At 51.2% G+C, this 17,067-nt stretch overlaps 7 protein-coding genes across 7 annotated transcripts in view; 4 read left to right on the top strand and 3 right to left on the bottom strand.

The window, feature by feature from the left end:
- Nucleotides 1-264, top strand: part of BDZ99DRAFT_490159 (kinesin light chain 1) — a gene marked incomplete at both ends in the record, with an annotated part of 2,856 nt that extends 2,592 nt beyond the window's left edge. Inside the window, one exon of the mRNA XM_033723037.1 lies at nt 13-264. Coding sequence (XP_033573180.1) covers nt 13-264 — 252 coding nt within the window. The remainder of the gene's footprint in view (nt 1-12) is intronic.
- A 1,151-nt stretch (nt 265-1,415) lies between these two features.
- Nucleotides 1,416-3,965, bottom strand: BDZ99DRAFT_501124 (class I alpha-mannosidase-like protein). The gene is made up of 4 exons (XM_033723785.1): nt 3,003-3,965; nt 2,171-2,953; nt 1,846-2,103; nt 1,416-1,781 (listed from the first exon to the last, which is right to left on the bottom strand). The coding sequence occupies exons 1-4, from the start codon at nt 3,692-3,694 to the stop codon at nt 1,745-1,747; spliced, it is 1,770 nt and encodes a 589-aa protein (XP_033573181.1). The 5' UTR covers nt 3,695-3,965; the 3' UTR covers nt 1,416-1,744.
- Nucleotides 3,966-4,095: 130 nt separating this feature from the next.
- On the top strand, nt 4,096-5,374 carry BDZ99DRAFT_465866 (uncharacterized protein). Its single transcript, XM_033720644.1, has 2 exons — nt 4,096-4,372; nt 4,442-5,374. The coding sequence occupies exons 1-2, from the start codon at nt 4,359-4,361 to the stop codon at nt 5,226-5,228; spliced, it is 801 nt and encodes a 266-aa protein (XP_033573182.1). The 5' UTR covers nt 4,096-4,358; the 3' UTR covers nt 5,229-5,374.
- Nucleotides 5,375-5,436: 62 nt separating this feature from the next.
- BDZ99DRAFT_422608 (P-loop containing nucleoside triphosphate hydrolase protein) lies at nt 5,437-7,055 on the bottom strand. Its single transcript, XM_033716993.1, has 2 exons — nt 6,733-7,055; nt 5,437-6,673 (listed from the first exon to the last, which is right to left on the bottom strand). The coding sequence occupies exons 1-2, from the start codon at nt 6,994-6,996 to the stop codon at nt 5,906-5,908; spliced, it is 1,032 nt and encodes a 343-aa protein (XP_033573183.1). The 5' UTR covers nt 6,997-7,055; the 3' UTR covers nt 5,437-5,905.
- A 1,115-nt stretch (nt 7,056-8,170) lies between these two features.
- Nucleotides 8,171-9,273, top strand: BDZ99DRAFT_538358 (NAD(P)-binding protein; the record flags this gene model as incomplete). Its single annotated transcript, XM_033726636.1, has 2 exons — nt 8,171-8,635; nt 8,690-9,273. 2 exons carry the CDS (start codon nt 8,171-8,173, stop codon nt 8,996-8,998), a joined length of 774 nt encoding a protein of 257 aa, XP_033573184.1. The 3' UTR covers nt 8,999-9,273.
- A 1,859-nt stretch (nt 9,274-11,132) lies between these two features.
- BDZ99DRAFT_465869 (uncharacterized protein) lies at nt 11,133-12,062 on the bottom strand. The gene has a single exon (XM_033720645.1). The coding sequence runs from the start codon at nt 11,752-11,754 to the stop codon at nt 11,323-11,325; it is 432 nt and encodes a 143-aa protein (XP_033573185.1). The 5' UTR covers nt 11,755-12,062; the 3' UTR covers nt 11,133-11,322.
- Nucleotides 12,063-13,323: 1,261 nt separating this feature from the next.
- On the top strand, nt 13,324-14,916 carry BDZ99DRAFT_523689 (peptidase family M48; the record flags this gene model as incomplete). The annotated part of the gene is made up of 6 exons (XM_033725820.1): nt 13,324-13,854; nt 13,925-14,163; nt 14,225-14,465; nt 14,525-14,691; nt 14,755-14,813; nt 14,876-14,916. 6 exons carry the CDS (start codon nt 13,324-13,326, stop codon nt 14,914-14,916), a joined length of 1,278 nt encoding a protein of 425 aa, XP_033573186.1.
- Between the last annotated feature and the right edge of the window lie 2,151 nt (nt 14,917-17,067).

The raw sequence follows: 17,067 nt of genomic DNA on the forward strand, positions 1-17,067 counted from the left end.
AGCCAAGGCAAGTACGAGGAGGCGGAATCGATGAACAGGCAGACGCTGGCGCGGAGTGAGAAGGTGCTTGGGCCTGAGCATCCACACACGCTGACAAGCGTATACTGCCTCGCTCACCTCCTTGCAAATCGGCATCGCTACGGCGAGTCTCGTGTTCTGTACAAAAGAGCGTGCGCTGCTTACCGCACTGTCCTGGGGAACGATCATCCGACTACCCGCGCGTGTCGCCAACATTATTCCAGCATGCTTGCGTCGCAAGAGTAGGATCGGTTTGCCCTTTCTCTAAGATACCAGACAGCGGCGTAAGCAGGCACATGGGCAAGAGATCGAAGTTGTTACGTGGGGTGGCGAAGATAGGTATCACTCAGGTTGGTTTGGTTGTGAACTCTGCTGGATTGATAATGTCGTAGGGGCAGACTATATAGTGTAGGAGATGCGCTAGTGGCTCAGCTCCGTAAGGGAGACAAAGAACGTCGTAAGGAAAGAGAAAGAGATAGGCAAGGGGGTGGTACAGGTGACCGTGAACCGTACGAGTTGTTGTTCCTAGGTTGTAGCTAGTGCAACCCGAGTGTATCAGAAGCTGGAAATTCTCTATGGATCGAGAAAAATCAATATGTGTATACTAATTACACTTCATGAAATCAAGCAGCTATAGTCTTGCAAATAACGATCCATACTTGCCAGCACATATTACAATAACGAGCGCGCGTATAGTAACTCTAGTTACAAGGTTGGCGCATGTTCAAGTTCGAGCGAGTCATACAAGGGTACTCTAAATTAAATTAGGCCCGCGGCCTGACTTAAGTCACGTTAGCGGTATGAAAATCTAACGTCAGCGTCGTTAGAATACAGCTACTCCGCTTCTGGCTTCGCTGTGCAGTCAGGAAGCAGGGCTCTCATTTTGTCAACCCCGCTTAATGAGGCATTAGGTCACCACCAGAGCGCAATGAGCTCAAATACTTGTATACTTTACTCGGTATATAATCTTTCTGTGTCTACCTACAGCTTGACAAGTTTTGGACAGGATGCACAAGCTTTCTAGTAGATCCGAGGCTGTCTAGAGGGACGCTACTGTGTACGCCTGTAGTGAAATGTGGTATTATAGGCTAAGCAGGAGGTTTCTGTAGAAGAAATAAAGTGTGGATAAAGCTTAGGATTTAAGGTCTTTATTCCGAGATTATCTGCAGCTCTTAACTGTTGTTGACATTGTTACAACGAAAAGCACTGGCGGGTTTCCGTCACGCAGGGTTTTCCGCTACGCAGGGAGGGACGTTAGGAAGACAGCACGAACGAGGTACGGTCGTAATAAAGACAGTACGCCAGGACGGTGATGCCACGATATAATATTTGCTCTATGATGTGGTGTATCGGAAGCCTTTCACTTTCATTATGAATAGCCTTCTTATCGTGGACCGGATCTATTTCCACCACAACCCAGGGGTTCACTAGAGTCTATCAGGGTTGGATTTCAGGCCATAGTGTCTGAACATTGATAGAAGGTGAACATTATGTATGTACATGAGCGCGAGGTTTGCTACTAGCATTGATTGCTGTAGGTGATTGTCATGATCCTACAATCAAACATGCACCTCAACACTATTCCAGCCAACGAGAATTATTTTGAATTGAGTTTGAGTGTATAACCAAAGGCCCGTCTATTTGATATATCCATAGCGCCTTTTCCTCCTTTATGTAGTTTACTTTTGTCCCATTTCACCAAACTCCAGAGAAATCAAATCTAAAATCACTGCGGCCTGCGCAGAGGGTGGGCCTCCGTATTGCTATGATTCATGGTCAGCATGAGTCCAATAAGCAGCAAAAGTACCGCAGAATGGCAGCACTTACAAGACCCATTCGTCCAAACTGACGACATCTGGCTCAGAAAAGATGAGATAGAAGTACTTCAGCGTCTCGGCCATCCAGAAACTCTCACATTCATCAATGAGCTCTGGCTCAAGGTCGGTCACGTCGGCGATTGCGCTGTTTGATATGTCCGTGCTAGTACTAGCAATGATGGCTTGGAACATTTCCCACGCGTTGTCTAGTAACGTCGTGTTTCCAGTGATGCGATACATGATGAACACAGACTCTATAGCTTCGGGGCTGTAATTCATTAGCGTGGCTGTTCCCTGCGCCGTGATATGCACTTCTGTGGCAAATAGAGACTTACCGGAGAAGAAATCTCCTATCCGTAATGTCCGTAAAGCCTGGGGCGAGGTTGTTTTCCTCCACAATCTTCTCCACATCATCTCTGTACGAGTGTAGAGGGCGCTGATCCATGACCCCATCGTACCATTTTTGTCGACTCCATTCACAATCTTCGGGATCGTGGCAAGGGATGACACTGGAGCTTTCTGGCATGATTCCAGAGGGCATAGATTCATACGCCCAGATGCAACCATCCACAAGCCTGCGTGCAACATCAAGGTCTTCAGGACGATCGAAAATCTTAGCACCAATGCCTACCATGCCTCCAGCAAAACAGGCTAGATGTTGGGCCTCTGGCTGAAGCTTGAAGTGATCTGCGGCGTTCTTTCTGACGGTACCAGACACAAGAATATCCCTGTTGTCTGGAGTCAAAGGGCGGAAGAACAAGACCCTCTTAGCTGCCTCTATTGCGCCAACATAGAGTTTGCGGTATTGCGGGACAAGGCCACCGAGGAGCATGTGCTGTTTAGGGAAGTATTCATAAAGAGAGTCTGACATTCCGCCAAAAGAGAAAGTGCGGTCGACGGTGAACGATTCGGCAAGGAGATTGATGCGGACTGGCCAGAGACCAGGAATACTTGTCGAGTTCTGATGCTTTTCAAACTGATTGGAGACCCGTGCTACAGCATCATAGTACTTATCATCTCCAGTGAGCTGCGATAGGCGGGTGAACTCTAGGCTCAAAGAGCCTAGTTCGGCACTTAACACCGAAACAGGTGCTTCCTGAGATCCACTCAGAGCTCCGCTATTACAGCATTAGCCAAAATGGGCAGAATGAAGAGACTTTAACATACTTTTCCCAATCCCACCGAGTGATAGGTAGTCGATGGGGAGTATCGAATGCAACATACAACATGTCGCCCAGCTCTGTAGCCTTGTTGAGAAGGATGGAATGCTTCCCTCCCGTTAGGTCGTATGTGCTGAGTAGGCCTCCAAGGTATCGTATGGTTGTCTCAAAGACATTCACCGTGGATGTTTCCGTGGTAGTGAAATCGATCTGTTTCAACGCAGCTAGGGCCTGGCCAAACTCCTTGTCCAGGCCCATTATTGCCATCGTATCCAGAGCATCGACCAATGTAGCAGCTCGTCCTCCAAACTGATTTTTGAACCCTCCAGAAACCGGCGAGACCTCGTCCTGGAGCCACGCGTGCTCCCTATAGGCCATCCAAGACCGCAGGAACACCTGTTTGACGGCTCCTAATCTCTTTAATCTCTTTTGTTTATTTCCATCGGTCTCGATGCCAAATTCGTGTTGTATTCTAGGGATAGCGGACGGAGTTCCGGAAGGGAGTGCGATTGTCGAGGTCACAGGGTATCGTACGGGGACGTCTTTCCATTTTACGGAGTGTTTAATACGTCCCGGCAGCGATGAGGATGGCCTGGACGGTTGTAATTTCGAATCCCATCCGGCAATGTGGTAAAGACTGAGAAGTCCCAGGGCGGCAATGACACAAAGCAGTACAAATCGGCGAAAGAGTGGTTGCATGTTGGCAATAGTGAGTGAATTACAGACGGGTCTGCACCGATACTGTACGTGGAAACTGATAAAGAACGCTACAATGGGTGAGAGGAAGCAGACGCCGTCATTCCTCGAAAAGGAGAGAGAATTGGGGTCCAAAGTATAGAGCAGCGAAACAGCGCGACGCGTGGAAGTAATGAATGCGGGAGAAAGAGCCGCAGAGTGAATTCGCCAGTAAAGACAGATAGAACAAAACGACAGAGACGGTCTACGAGCAAAGAGAGGGTATGACAAGCAGTGGAAAGGGAAGTTGGAGGAACGCTGCTGCAGCTATCCCGTGCGGCTGCATAATCGATAGCAGAAGCAGGCGCTAGGAACAACCTGGTGTTGATCATCTTCGATCGGCAAAACACCGCCACTCCCATTCTCACCTGCCAAACACGTCGTCCAGGATGCAGCCCGTCAAAATGTGGCAAGGCGCGAGGGCTCCAGAGGTTCAAGAAGAGGACATGAAGCTTTTCTTGCCTAGGTATACTTGAGAACCTCCGTGGACCCACCCACATTCAATCTATTGTACCCATGGTACCCCTCCTCGAACACGTATCGCATTGTCACAGCCACACCACGAACATCTATGTTCATCCTCACTGGTACCGCCCTAAATCTATTGCACTAATATTTACCATCTAATATGAAAGTCTGCGGGTACACCATTAACCTCTTCTTTCCCCGTCACTTTCACACGGCAAGCCCACATTCTAACTGACCTTCCAGACTCTACTATGTGGCCGGACAGCCCCCCTCAAGCTCGGCCCCGGGCTCTTCAACCTTCCAAGAAGTAGTGTCTGCCATCCACAAGAGGTACACCAAAGCAAGGCCTCTTCCCCCCTGGAATCTGGCCCACAACCTCTCACGCTCCACGCCGGCCACCTCCGACGACCCCACACCCCGAGCATACCATCACGCCCTCAATCTGAGCTTCCATCCCGGAAAGACCTTCCTATACATCCACCCTCCACCTATTCCCGGTGTTCCTATGAGGCCCGGCCCTGGTAACGCCGTCGTGGCCATTCCAGCCACCCAGACCGAATCCTTCAATAATCTGCTCTCCACAAAATTCTCTGCGCTCTGGACGCCGAAACAGTCGCTCAGCATCCGTGACGGCCATGCATACGGGATTGGCGAGCTGATCATTCGAGTGGGGGAGGTGAAATCGGCGAAAGGTGTGGGAGGTAACCCGCCTGCGTTGCACGGCGTGGTGGTGTACATCGGGAACCACGTTGGCGACCCCAATGCTGCCGACGGCAAATTCGCATCGACCATATCCTCGGACAGAAAGGTGGAGGATGCAGCGAAGGCCGTGTCCTCGGAAGAAGAGGTGAAGGAGGCAGTGACGTTCGTGCAAGAGATGATCAAAGAGGTGTGGAAGGGTCTAGAAGTGGCGGGAGGGCTGAAAGAGCCGCACAAGGAGAAATTTGTTCAGTATGAAGGGCAGGATGAGTGGGAGGCAGCGGAGATGGAAGTGAGAATGTGGTGTGATATTTTGAGGCTACGGGCTTGAGCATTGCTCTCGGGGGGACTCGAATTGCTAGGCCGAGAGATCGCTGTTGTGGCCATTCGAAACAAACACAGAACTTGGGAGTGGAAAGGTGGTGAGAATTGCCGGATTAGTCTACGGACAGCCAGGCAGATTGTTTTAAAAGGACATCCTTAAACACAACAACGTTCCTCTGTTACAGTATTACGAATTCAAAATGCCAAGTAATTCAGACTCGTTCAGAATAGTGTTCTATATTTGTTGGATATCTGAACGGTGCCATAGTACCTGATCCTCTCCTGAGGGGATTCTCCCACGAACACGCATTCTCCTAGATACTGTTGACATCCGGAAATCCATAGCCTCTCTCTAGAGGGGGTTGATTCATCTAATATAGGCTACATATGTGTTTGTTCAGATTGTCTCAAACATGCTTGTTCCATCCGATATTGTTTGGGATTTTAAAATCCAACAGATACCGGTTCCTGTCCGTATACAGGGCTCTAAGCATGACATGGCAGTGGATGTGGGTGCTATATTTGAGCATCACCATTCACCTCGATAGGTCAGGTTGTGTTGCATGAACTGTGCCTCCATCACCGCGCCACTGAGATTACTTCAGAGGAGCGATTCCCAAGCCTAGCATGAGTGGCGGAGGAGGTCTGTGTCGAGATGAAAGCCAACAGCTGTCTCTCCTAGCTTCAGCTTACATCCATGTTGCGACCCCTCGACCTAGCTCTTCTGAGTTCCTTGTCGGCCTTCTTTGCCTGGTGAAAGCTAGGAGCCTGATTGGTCTCCTCCAACTTAGCCATCTCGAATGCGTCTTCCGTGACCTTATCAAGCAAGAACCTTCCAAAATTGCCAGTCCGCCATCGTTGGATCATCCACAAAGCGGACGACTCGGCATCGGGAGTACCGCCTTTCTGCAGCCTTCCCGTCTTCACCGCAACCGCGCCCAGCAGGTCCATTACTTCATTCGTCGGTGGGTGGTACTCGGCGTAAAGGTCGGGCGATTGGAGGTTCATGTGGTATAGTAGGTAGTCGGCTTGAGTGGTAGGGGAGATAATGTTGTCCTTAATATTGCCGCACAAGGCAAGCTTGAGCATCGCCTCGGCGTCCGGAACATACGGTATAAAAACACCTGGCGTGTCGACCAAGAACACACCCTCCGACTGCTCGGAGCTCTCAATAATCCTGACGCCCGTGGCAATTTTCCTAGTGACTCCTGGTTGAGCTCCTGTGAAAGCCGCCTTGCCCTTCCCAACGCCCTGCATACGCAGCGCGTTCAGAAGCGAAGATTTCCCAACATTAGGCATCCCAACAATCATCAATCGTAGGCCGGTGAGAGACATTGTGCGATCGGCGAACTCGCGGGCGAATTCGAGGACGCGACGGACGTCGCGGCGCTCTTTGTGGTCGGAGAATAGGACGGGTGAAGGCGCATGCCATTGCGTGATAATCTGCTCACGCTATTTGCCGTTGTCAGCTCTCATCCAGTTGCTAAAGCCAAAACATGACAGAGAGGTACCTTTAGGTCCGCCTTCTTGTGGTGGCTTCCTAGGTCTTTCTTCGTATACACTATGAGGCGCTGTCTACCAGCTAAGCTGGCTTCGAAAAGCGGATTCCTTGACGTGAGGGGTACTCGGTAGTCCCGGCATTCAATTATTAGGTCTATAGTATTAAGCATTGTCTTCATCTTCGAAAGTCCCGCTTTGTGGTGGCCGAGGAAGTAGGATCGCGGCAGCGAGTCCAGCGTCGGGAAGACGGCTCGGGGGAGGAATTGGGAGGCCATAGTTGCTTATACTGCTGTCCATCATCCTGGAAATGTGTTTGTGCGCGATGAGTTCATCGCCATTGTCGTGAATACTCTCTTAAAGATCGCGTGTATAGTTCAAGCTAAATTTGGGTGTTTGTTCAGTTTAGGTCTAGCGCCTTTGAATGTAGCGCCGCTTCCTTGGCATCTTCCCGAGGTCCTTCGTACCCACCGACATCTCTCGAGAAAGTCTTCGAGGCGCCGACATTGGGTTTTCAGTGACAATACCGCGCCATGTATACAGCAACAAGGTCCCCATGAATCCATGCTCAACGAATGACCCACGGAAGGTGACACCTTGGATAATTTCAACTCCTCTTCTATTTCATGGCTCCTCTGCCCCGTTCCGAGCAGGTGTACTTAATAGACTCCTCCACGCGCATTTGCAGCTCGACTATCCGCTGTACCAGGCTGGAGAGGCGTCCATATTCCATCGTCTACGAAAGTATCCTATAGCCTTGAGAATCATCTAGGGGCCAGCTCGAGACACGTACAACCTCTATTCACGTCCGGCGCTCACTCTCTAAAGGCTCTCTTTACGTCCGATAACCTAGCGCGATAACTGAGTCGACCCTAATCAACCTCTTCTTCCGAGCTATCACCGTGATCTCATGGGACATTGGGTCACGTGATGAAAGTTATGTTATAATCCATCAAATCACGTCACGTGACTAAGGCTCCCATGATATTACGGTGGTAATGTTGAACTGGCTTGAATATTGATCGGCTAGGAGGTCGCTAGGTAATTCTACCTTATACGGTAAGTTTGTGGCTTGATTTTAGCGCTGGGTCACCGGACAGAGGTAGGAAGAGCATGCAAGGAGACGGTGCATTAACATCCCGACTTGTTAAATCCGATTGACGCATCTCTTTTCATCCTCTATCAGGCCTTGTCCCGCGATGATGCGGGGCCGCGGGTGGGCTTTAGGCCGCCTAATCCAATCCGACTAGACCATACACAATACTTATATCTTTAAAGATCTTTCCACATTTCTTCCCAACACTCAACTACCATTCTTCCTTCGTCACTTGAATATCTGGTCAGCTTAATACCAAGCAAGTCGACTTTGTCAAGTATTTCAATATATTCGGCTTCGGTGGTGGAATTACCTTCAAACCAGATACAGATATCCCGGACCTATCAGGCAAGGTCATGCTAGTAACTGGCGGCAAGAATGGACTCGGAAAAGAACCTGTACGGCAGTTTGCCAAACATGGCGCGAAAGTTTATATGGGAGCTCGCAGCGAGAGGAAGGCAACCGATGCCAGTGCGGAAATCAAGCAGGCGTTGCCCAATGCCTATATCGTGTTCCTGGAATTAGATCTTGCCTCATTCGAGTCCGTAAAGAAGGCAGCCCAGACTTTCCTAGCTGAGAATGATCGTCTTCACGTACTGATGAACAACGGTGGAATCATGACAGGACCCCTGGGCGTCACAAAAGAAGGCTACGAAGTTCAGTTCGGCACGAATCACGTCGGTCACGCCCTGCTGACTAGGCTACTGATGCCGGTTCTCGAAAGGACAGCTGCGGAGCCAGGTAGCGACGTCCGAATCATCAACTTGAGCTCCAGCTCTCAAGTTGTTTTCGCCCCGAAGGCTGGCTTGCTACTCGACAAAGTCAAGACAGATAGGGAGTCGATCGGCCCATTGGCATGCTAAGGACATTCCAAGCTCGCCAACGTGTACTTCACGAAAGGACTAGCAAAGCATTATCCGCAGATCAAAAGCGTTGCTGTGAATCCCGGGGGCGTCCAAACTGGCCTTGCAGATAGGCTGAATGCCACCTACCCGCACCTCAAACCGCTCTTTGCGCTCATGAGACTCGTCTTTGTCGATGTCTCTGTAGGAGCGCATGGCCAACTCTGGGCAAGCACAGCAGTGAGCGCAGACGTCAAAAGCGGCGCCTTATACTACCCGGGCGCTAAAGAGCATGAAGGGAGACCGTTGATGAACGATCCGGGAATGGTAGATTCACTGTAGGACTAGACCGAGACGGAGCTGAAGGAACATGGCTTTTGAGAAAATGAAAAGCGGAAAGATTGTGTGAGTTATGATCATCACCAAACATGGACGGAGGATGAGTGCCAGTCCGGGAACAATCTCAAGATAGATCATACTTCAAAGGCCTTTGAAAGCCACGCCTGAATCGAATGATGACTGCCAGAGGTTATGCCTTCTCTTCCAATCCCTAGTAAAGCGTGCTTCACATTGTTTCATTAGATATATGGTATTCACTGCACTTGTTCTGGTATCATCCTTCCCTACTCAATACTTCCCTCGCATCTTCCTACGTACCCGGGATTATCTTCAGCGTCATTCAGCAGTTTTCCATTAGTCGTCACAGTCGCTTTCAACTGACTCTATGCCAAGTCGATTAATCGTGAGGTTTAAATGAGGTTGAATGAGACGGAATGAGATGGAAATGATGTTATCCAGTAATTAAAGTCTAATTTGTTGATTTGCTGTGGTTGTTAGCCGAAAATGGGTGTAGTACCATGGTTCATTCTTCGTTAATTTCTATTATCGCGATGAACAATTATATTCAACTTCAGAACACGCAAAACCTCCTCCAGAAACCTCAGCAGCCTGGCCCCTACACTTTTGTCCCAATACTTCTCGCTTTCCTTCCTTCAGAGACAAGACTACTTAAGCCGCATGCCTCCTAAAGATGACTCGACGAGGACATTTCGCAATGCTCCCTCTATTCGGAATCTTTACACCAAGTCAAGACTTCATCAATCTCGTAAACCTACGAGCGATTACAAATGTCCAAAACTCGGAACTTCCTCAAATCAAAGCCGTAAAAGGAAGCGACCAAGTCATGCAGAGTCTGCAGACAAAATCTTGGACCATTCAATTGAGAGTCGTCCAAGTAAGACACTACGAAGCTCGAAGAGCACTTCACAGAGCAACCTTTGCCGGCAAAGCACTGTCTCGACGATTTCGAAGGTCGCCGAACTCGAAGACCTGCCAGACGAGCTTCTTCTCGAGATAGTATCTCACACATTCGAAGAAACAGGCAGCGCTCTCCATTTCAGAGGGCAAGGATTGCTGCAGACGAATCGTCGTCTTTCGCGTGTGACTGTGTCCATTCTGTATCGTCGATACACTCATTATTACGGTCACTCATCTAGCTCTTTCCTTCGCACAATCCTTCGAGAACCGGAACTGGCTGCATACGTTCGCAATATCGTTGTGCAGCACCCGCCCGCAGATTCGACGAAACCCATCATCGACAATAACGGACAAGAGCAGCACGAGATATGGGAACAATGGAAGAACCTGGGTATAACGGTCCCAGCGGTTTGTGAAAATGGAGGCTGCAAGGGCAATTGTCACGATATTGACGTCCAGCTGGCGGTGCTGCTCTCCCGGGTAACGAATATTCGCCAACTCGAGATTCAATCTACCGTGCCCAGCCACACAGCGCACCCTGATCCTGGCACCACACATCGGTGGTTGGCGATGCTAAGAGCGGTGGCTCACGGAACCCTAGGTAGCAAAATTCACTCTTTCTCCTCTCTCCATCGCGTCGCGGTCAACGTCAGCGGAATTGGGATGCACAAGCTTTCTCCAGTGTTCGGTCTACCGAGCCTTCGCACTCTTGAAATCAGTGGGGTTCAGTATGAGTACCAACTTCCTAAGCCTTGGCTCGGGTCCGCGCTCTGGGAATGCAAGTATGGGACTTCTACAATCGAAGACCTTACCATCACAGGAGACCACATAGGTCAATTTACCCTATCTGCTGCGATCAGATCATGCAAGGCGTTGACCTCTCTCCGTCTCGATATTGGGTGGGTCATGAATCCCAGTGTTGCACAAAATTCATGGTTTGGCATACCCACGTCTATTCTTAAGATACACGCTTCCTCTCTCAAGACTCTGCATCTTAACTGCAAGGGCGGAATCGATCCACGCAATAAAGATAACGATGGCTGGTTACTCCCCGATCTCGATCTTGGCGACTCTCTCGTCTCTTTCGCCAGCCTAACCTCTCTTGTAACACCGATAGAAACACTGCTTCGCTGGGATGGAACCCCTCAAGTGTTGGAAAACCTCCTACCGCCAAGCCTAGAAACCCTACGTGTGTCCTATTCCTGGATACGCAACTATGCTGCCAGCTACAAGCCCAGCATTCTAGAGCTCGCTTCGTCACTTCATGATGACCTCCCGCACCTGTCAGTTCTAGGGCTATGCGTCTATCTCTTCAGCAAGTCCGACTCGGATATTCCCTTTGAAGAAGTTGTTAGGGACAGCCTCTTCACCAAAGTCATTGAGGACATTGAACTGATGGAGTTCGCCGGTTATTGTGCACAGGATGGCATCAAAGTAGAAGTATGGGATTCATTCCGAAACAGAGAAAATTGGGGGCACCTCAGACTTGATCTACGGATTGAGGACTTGGATTCGTCGTACTTGCCATTAGGGACGCTAGCCCCTCCAGTGCCACAATCGGATACATGGGGAAATCTCGAGCTGAGGTTTCCAGGCGACTGGAGAGAGGACTTGGATTTGCCGGACTTGGATTCGTCGGACTTCCAATTAGGGACGGTACCCCTTGCAGCGCCACAATCGGATACATGGGGAAATCTCGAGCTGAGGTTTCCATGCGACTGGAGAGAGGACATGGATTTGCCGGACTTGGATTCATCGGACTTCCAATTAGGGACGGTACCCCTTCCAGCGCCACAATCGGATGCATGGAGAAATCTCAAGCCGAACTTTCCATGCGGCATGAGAGAGGTCTTGTTCTTTGAATGCCTGAAAGTTCTTAGATATGAGGCGACATACTGGGAAGATGTCGGCGAGGGCTGGATATTCGTGGAACAGATCGACATGGACTGGGACCATTGTCAGTTTACGCTGGTGGAGCATTTGACGGAAGTGGGGTCCGTAAAGGAAGCAGCCGACAGGGATTTCTCGAGACAGGAAATACCTTGAGAAGCCCCTAGCCCAGGTAGGTTATTGGAGGATCCGGGGGAAAACAAAATAATGCATTGCTTTCTTGGTAGTTTCAGTATCATTATACCCTAAAAAGAACAAAACCATTATTCTTTGGGGAGGGCTAATCGTACACCCCGTAACGAATAATCGTACACCCCCTAACGACTAATCGTACACCCCTACTCCCCTGTCACTTCACTGCCTTCTGATTGGCTTAGAGGGTTGCTCCAGAGCTTCCGATTGGCTCGCTTCACTTGCTCACTAATTCCGAATGCTGTCTCCAAATGCGGCCACGTAGCCTCCAGCGCAGCCTATCTGATTTGTGCAACTGTATATACGGCCGTACGTGAGCTCGTACGCGAGGCTATACAAATCAGCATAGCTATACAGCCTCTCCATTTTACAGTGCATCCTGCCAATTTGTGCAGCTGTATATACAGCTCGTACGTAAGGCTGTACGTGAGGCTATACAAATCGGAAAGGATGCGCCGTAAAACGGAGAGGCTGTATAGCCATGTCGATTCGTATAGCCTCACGTATAGTCTCACGTACGAGCTCACATACGGCAGAGACGCACGTGCAGATAGACGTAAAGGTGAATGTTCGGAGGCCTCCTGCCGGACCTCCGAGCCAATCAGAAGCGGTAAAGTAGGGGGTGTATAATCATTCGAAAGGGGGTGTACGATTATTCGTTAGGGGGTGTACGATTAGCCCTCCCCTATTCTTTTGCTTGAAAGCCAAAATACAAACTGTGGTGTTCATCAGAGGTGAAAAACACATACTGTCTGGATTACCCAAAACCAAACTAATAATGTGAGAAGCACAGAGCACTAATAAGCTGATTGGGTTGTTTCTCATGGCAAGAAAAGCCACAGTGGACACCCCAAGGAAATTTGTAGAGCATAGCAGAAGCAACTCGCGTGAATGAACCCACGTTGCGTGGATCTCCTAAATCGGAAGTTGTAGATTGGCCGCAACGTGACCGCGCTTAAAAACATTCAACATTACATGGATCTTTCAAACGTGACAGGAATTTAAGAGTAATCGTATAGGACAGGTAAATGACCTTGGCGTGCTTTAAAGCACTGAAGTGGCCAGGCTGTGTGAATCTCTTAGAATAAGAGTTAAGGAAAATCGTGGAAAAAAGTAGGAGATAGGGGACATAGAGGCGGATGCCAAAGGAGCACATAGTGTATATAAAAGGAACAAGAAGTATGACATGAATGTACCTGGACTGCCTAACTTACAAAACTTTGCACATACCGTCAATCTTGGAAGATCTGATGAATTACTATGGGAGATTTAGGGAGTAGGCACTATGTGTGACAGGATTCCCCGTGAATCGAGCGCAACTTCTTTCTATGGTCTTCGGGCTGAGGGCCCATAGTAAAGAAGTTGATCTCGGGAAGTGGTTCGGGCATGGTTCCAATCGGAATGGAACCTCGAAAGAAGTGGCTCAAGCTATGCGCCACAAAGTGTGGCTTTGCCTCAACATCAAGCCTTCACGTCACCACCCGAATTACCAAAACTTCCCTTTAAACCTCAACCTCACCCATCGCCCAGTCAACACTGAGCCCGTCGGGCCCCTATACCACATCCCCGAGTCCTCATCCACCACAAACCTCACCATGTCCCGCCCCTCCTTCTCTCGCGGCCTATGGTCCAAACTCCGCACCCCTCCAAACATCCCACCATACCGCTCCACCCCCCATCCCACCAGTGCCCGCTCCTACCGCCCACAACGCCCCAGCCGGCCGCAATACCAGCGCTTCCAAGGCAGCTCCGGCAACATCTGGCAGCGCTGGGCCGCGCGCCCAACCTTCTACCGCGAAGTGGGCGGGCTGACCACCGTCGCCGGCGGCTTCTACGTCTTCAACCTCGAAACCGTGCCCGTACGCCCTCGCTCCCCCTCCTTTCCCCCGCGGCTTATCCCTACATTCTAACACACGATGCGCGACGCAGGTCTCCGGCCGCCGCCGCTTCAACTGCATAAGCGCGGAATGGGAGAAATCGCAGGGCGAGGCCGGCTACCAGCAGATCATGCGCGAGTATAAGGGAAGGGTACTGCCGGAGTGGCACCCGGCGACGCAGCAGGTGCGGCGGGTGCTGGAGCGGCTGGTTCCGCAGTCCGGGCTGGAGGGGGAGGAGTGGGAGGTGCATGTGATTCAGAGCGAGGAGGTGAATGCGTTTGTGATTCCGGGGTACGTCTCATCGTGCGTTAACTGGGTGAGGTTGGATGTGTTACTAATGAGTAGGGCGTAGGGGCAAGGTGTTTGTCTTCTCTGGCATCCTGCCGATATGCGGGGACGATGATGGAGTCGCGGCGGTGCTGGGTCACGAGATCGCGCATAATGTAGCGCATCACACGGCGGAGCGGATGAGCCAGGCGCTGCCGCTGTTTCTGATCAATATCATTATGGCCTACTCGATTGGTGTGCCGGAGGGTATTAGCAGGCTGATTACAGACCTTGTGGTGGCTCGCCCTGGAGGCAGGAAGCAAGAGGTATATCACCTCCCCATCGTCAACAATTACGCTCACGATCGATACTAAACCCAACGCAGGCCGAAGCCGACTACATCGGCCTCCTAATGATGGCGCAAAGCTGCTACAACCCCGAAGCCGCCGTGCGCCTCTGGCAACGCATGGCCCAAGCCCAAAAGGGCGAACCCCCCCAATTCCTCTCTACCCACCCCTCCAACCACAACCGCCAAGAGAAGATCCAAGAGTGGTACGTTCGCGCTTGCATCTATTAGCAACAATACCGTCTCCGTCCACGACTAACCCCATCCAGGCTCCCACAAGCGCGCGAGAAACAGGACTTGTCAGACTGCCACGCAACGACTAGCTACGGTTTGTGCAATCCCCCCATTTTACGTATGGAGAAGCACGATGATCATCTGACACTCCCACAGCGAAAGATTTCAGAAGAGCCTTGTCTTCCGCGGGGTGGTAAGACAAGAGTTCGCGCCGTGCAACGCAGCACGTCCAACACGTGAATCCTTCGTGCGTGCAAGACGCAGGGACGCGACTCAGCATGCCTGAAGCCGGCACGCTTCCGGTTCTTCCAGCGATCCAGCGGTCTCTCCATCCGACGGGAGACGCCGCCGAGGATGGAGAGAGATGATGGGCTGGGCTAGGCTAGGCTCCGCGTCGGTTAGAGATCCCGCGGAATGGTAGGCGGGCCCGAGAAGAAGCTGCTGGCGAGAGCCGCGATCTCCCCTCTGAGTTTCGTGAAGGGGTTTTTTGCGAGTGGAGAGCTGCGAGAGCTGTGTATTATATGTACTTGTACCTGTACCTCTGCGGAAAGGAGAGTGACGCCTCGTGGACGTGAGCCAAGTAAGCGCACAATGGCTTCACACATCTGTCAGTACGCAGGTCCCCTAGACGCGCGAGTATGTAGACAGGATTACCTACAACCTAATCCCTTTAGGAGTCAAGAATTTAGTGCAATAATCAAGGCTGGCGCCCTAGTGACGACGGCGTCCTTGTTGGCTCAGAAAAAGCGACTTGGCTCTGGATAGACTTGTGGTTGGGTGAACCGTGCCTGTGCACAACGCCTCCCAACTCACGGCCCCGAAAGTGGCCCCAGGCGTTGTAGCTGACTTACGAAGGGATCAGCCCAGACAACCCGATTTAAGCTTTCTGTCAAACCAAAAAAGGAGCTAGTGCGACCTGTTCGAACTGTTGACTGACAGTGACAGTGGGTTCGTTTGCCTGGTTGTACCCTGTGGCACTACCTACTCGCCATATTGCAAGCTCCAACGGCGGGGCGGGCACGTCGCTGGCTTCCAGCCAAACGCGCAACTCTCTCCATCGTACGTAATGGGCCATCAGCGGGGGGATTTGTGGAGTCGAGGACGTACGAGGTGGGTTGGTCGTCTGTAGTGGAGATGACCCGATGTGGATGAAGGAAGGCAACGATAGGCACTTCATGACACAAAAGTTGCATATATCTCACGTACCCTGCCTATAGCGCTCTGGTCAGTTTAGGCTGGCTGTGCAGCACTATTTAGTCCCGATGCCCGGGACCCGCTCCGGCACTGCACTGCAGGTGTCAGGCGTGCGGTGCTCGGATGGCAGAGACGGAGAAACATGGGCACACCCCAGCTCGGTACTTGGGTACAAGGTACACTCAGGCCCCTGGTCCAACGGCCGGACGAGGAAGGGGGCCTGTGGCCGGCGAAATTAAAGGTGCTGCGGTGCACAGCGACCCCTGGCGATGTCACGTTTGGCGGCCGTTTTAGTAGTGGGGCATGTCTTTTGCGGATGCGTGTGCCTGGCGAGTGTGATGCTGTGCGGCCATGTCGTGTGAGTGGGACGGGTGTCTAGCTTGGCTAGGCTGATAGGGTTTGTGTAAGCGTGACGATAAGCTCGTCATGAAGAGGCGAGGCTGTAGAGAATGGAGGGTGGATGATACGGTTTGAAGCTGAAGTTAAAGTGATACTTTTTTTGGAGCCTGCAGTTGCGTTCCAAGGTACAGAGACAGGGGGGATGGGCCTCGTCCATGGGCCGGGGAGGTTGGGATGGCTGGCTGGAAGAAGATAGAGATGATGGAATCGAAGGATGGCGTTTGATCGACGGAACGGGGGTGACAGGTGTTTGGATTCAGCGAGACCGTCTGGTGGGATGGGACGGCATGGTGTTGTTGCAGGTTTGGCGATGTGACGGCCCTACATGGTGGCTATTTCGATCTTCCTATCGGGTGTGTACCGCGTGTGATGTCGATTGTGGCGAGAGATTCGCGTGGTTTGCGTAATATTGTTACCTCCGGCAGGAGTACGCACAGTCACTTTACTAAGTGTCTTCTTCGGAGCACGGTACTGGCCGCCATGCTCTTGCTAGTGGAATTAGGTTGCAAATGCAGCCTTGGAGATGTCTCATGATTGTGCAAATCCATTTACAGGCAGAAAGGTGGGTCTGACGCGTTGAGATGCATGTCGACAGGGCCTTTCGGTTTCCGATTTCGATAGCCTGCAGGGGCCGTTGGTGTTTTGGGTTTTCCGCCTGGGTGCAGCCGAGTGCCTTGTTGGTGACTATGCCCGGTGGTAGTGCGTTGAAGATGCCTGGCCCAACGCCAAACGCAAGCAGGGCAGCTGTGTGATTG

Source organism: Mytilinidion resinicola, assembly GCF_010093595.1.
Source record: "Mytilinidion resinicola strain CBS 304.34 unplaced genomic scaffold BDZ99scaffold_16, whole genome shotgun sequence".
NCBI lineage: Eukaryota > Fungi > Ascomycota > Dothideomycetes > Mytilinidiales > Mytilinidiaceae > Mytilinidion > Mytilinidion resinicola.